Below are 2,080 nucleotides of genomic sequence, written 5' to 3'. Positions count from 1 at the left end.
TGAAGAAAGTTGCTGCCATAAACTTCTTCTCGTGACACGTAAACAGCTAGCATGAACAAAGGAAATCAAAACCCCCTCTACTTCAATAGTAATAGCTTGCCTACTCGAATTCATAACTACAGGCGTAGCTATGCAGCTTGACCAAAAAATCCATATGTTTCCTTTAGACGAACCAACAGAATTATGAATAACTTCTTTCTTATAGCCATCCACATATAAAGTTTGCAAGAAATTTAAAGTACAATGTACCTTTGGCTCTGCAATACATAAAATATCCGGCTTGAAATCATGAAATAACTCACGCAACTTATTTTTAGCAGCATCACGCGCAATGCCATTTATGTTCCAATATAGAACACGCATTAAAAACCAGTTTTGGAGGAATCAATATCAATCTGAGAAGTTGCACCAGAATTAATTCTTGGTAAACTTCCTTTTTCAGCACAAATTCTCAAATTGGAGTCCTGAAGAGACTCGGAATCAGAAGCATTCCTACCCTCAGTAGTATTCACTACCTTATGCATGGATTGCATGCGAACACGCCTAGCTTCTTGATTAGCCCTAAACTTTGCATCAGCTGAACTCTCCTCCACATCTTGAATTGTTTCAATAGCATTATATCTGTTTTTATTCAAAAGAAACTCCCCAGCCGTAAGCTGATCACAAAGAGGAGTAGGAGTTGCGGTCACAATCCTAACAGGTTTGGGAATCCTAGTTCCAACCAAACTTGTTATAGTTGATGGATTAGTTTCACCCACTTTTCCATTCTTAACTAAAACTGATTTTGAAGCCTGCGCTTGTTTAGTTCTCGCCAATTCAACATAGACAGATTCAAAATCAGCTTTGGCTTGTGCCATAACAACCTCCAACTGCTGAGCCTTCACCAGCTTAGCAGCAAACTCCACATCAGCTTCTTCCCCAACAATATTATCAACAACATCACGCACATCTACATTGACGTTGTGAGCTTTTTTCTTACCCTTCTTCTTACGCCTAGCCACTGGCCATTCCCCACCAGCCGGTTTAGGAGTATTGCTCACGCCAGGTTGAGATTCATCACTGCTAACTTGTTTGTTTACCACAAGTTGTCGCTCAGTATTTTCCTTGTGCTGCTTTCTACATTCATGATCAGTATGCCCAATCAACTTGCACTTGGAACAATATTTTGGAACTTTTTGAATCTCAACAGATTGCCAAAAATCTAAACCCCCAACCGTAATATGAATAGCATCAGTAGCTGCTTCAGCAAAATTAATATCCACCAAAACTGATGCAAAGTGACCATATTCATGAGCAAGAGTACGTCTATCAACCACAATTGGAGTTCCTAATGATTTAGCCAAGGACAATAGCGTTTTTTCTGTCCAGAATTCTAATGGAAGCCCTGGAAAAGAAACCCACACGGAAGCATGAGATGATCTTTGCTTTTCAGCATCAAAACCAGGAAACCATTCAATTAGGGTTAGCTTTTGATGCCTAAAAAACCAAGCTTCAGCATTCAAAAGCTTTTCTTTTGCTGTTTGGGATTGTAACTTGATGGTGAAGAAACCTCTACTCATAGGAATTAGCTGAACCGCACCTTGACCTAGCTGCCATTGATGTTCCAAATCATCCTTCACCTCTTGGAAAGTAATTCCTTTGAAATCTAAACGTCCAATAAGACTGAATTTCCAAATATCACAACCTTCCAAATAGAAAGATTCAGGTAAAACAATCGCTGGTTTGCCTTCTTTTAACGTTGGCAATGGTAAAGAACTGAGATCAATAGATGTTGTTGGAAGCTGTTGCTTCCCCTTCACCTGATCAGCATAAGTACGAGACCTAACATGAGACGCATGAGAAGCATCTCCCATCTCAAATCACCCGTAGATGATTGAGGAGAACCAAAAAAATTGAAAAGTTTGAAAACCCAAAACCCTAAGGAAAAATCGCCTCAGAGCCAAGAGAGAGAAAAAAAGAAGTCGAAACTATTCCAATCAAAATCATCAATTACAAAGTGAAGGGAAATCATATGATTACCGATTCTGAAATTGAGCACTTTTTTTTTGCTAGGTCAAAATGGTTTATTAAATAAAAAAAA

The 2,080-nt window shown here is 38.9% G+C and overlaps 1 protein-coding gene across 1 annotated transcript; it reads right to left on the bottom strand.

The window, feature by feature from the left end:
• Positions 1–362: 362 nt before the first annotated feature.
• LOC113330829 lies at positions 363–1,853 on the bottom strand. The gene is made up of 2 exons (XM_026577636.1): positions 871–1,853; positions 363–621 (listed from the first exon to the last, which is right to left on the bottom strand). Exons 1-2 carry the CDS (start codon positions 1,851–1,853, stop codon positions 363–365), a joined length of 1,242 nt encoding a protein of 413 aa, XP_026433421.1.
• Between the last annotated feature and the right edge of the window lie 227 nt (positions 1,854–2,080).

This window comes from Papaver somniferum, unplaced genomic scaffold (genome assembly GCF_003573695.1).
Source record: "Papaver somniferum cultivar HN1 unplaced genomic scaffold, ASM357369v1 unplaced-scaffold_119, whole genome shotgun sequence".
In the NCBI taxonomy this organism is placed as follows: Eukaryota; Viridiplantae; Streptophyta; class Magnoliopsida; order Ranunculales; family Papaveraceae; genus Papaver; species Papaver somniferum.
This window is presented reverse-complemented; position numbering and strand designations above follow the sequence as displayed.

What these genes read in the sequence shown, in the direction of transcription:
- LOC113330829 (XM_026577636.1), bottom strand. Translation starts at nt 1,853, where the DNA reads ATGGGAGATGCTTCTCATGCGTCTCATGTTAGGTCTCGTACTTATGCT. An exon ending in AAGCTGGTGAAGGCTCAGCA is followed by an intron (nt 622 to 870) that starts GTTGGAGGTTGT and finishes GAATAAAAACAG; the next exon opens with ATATAATGCTATTGAAACAA.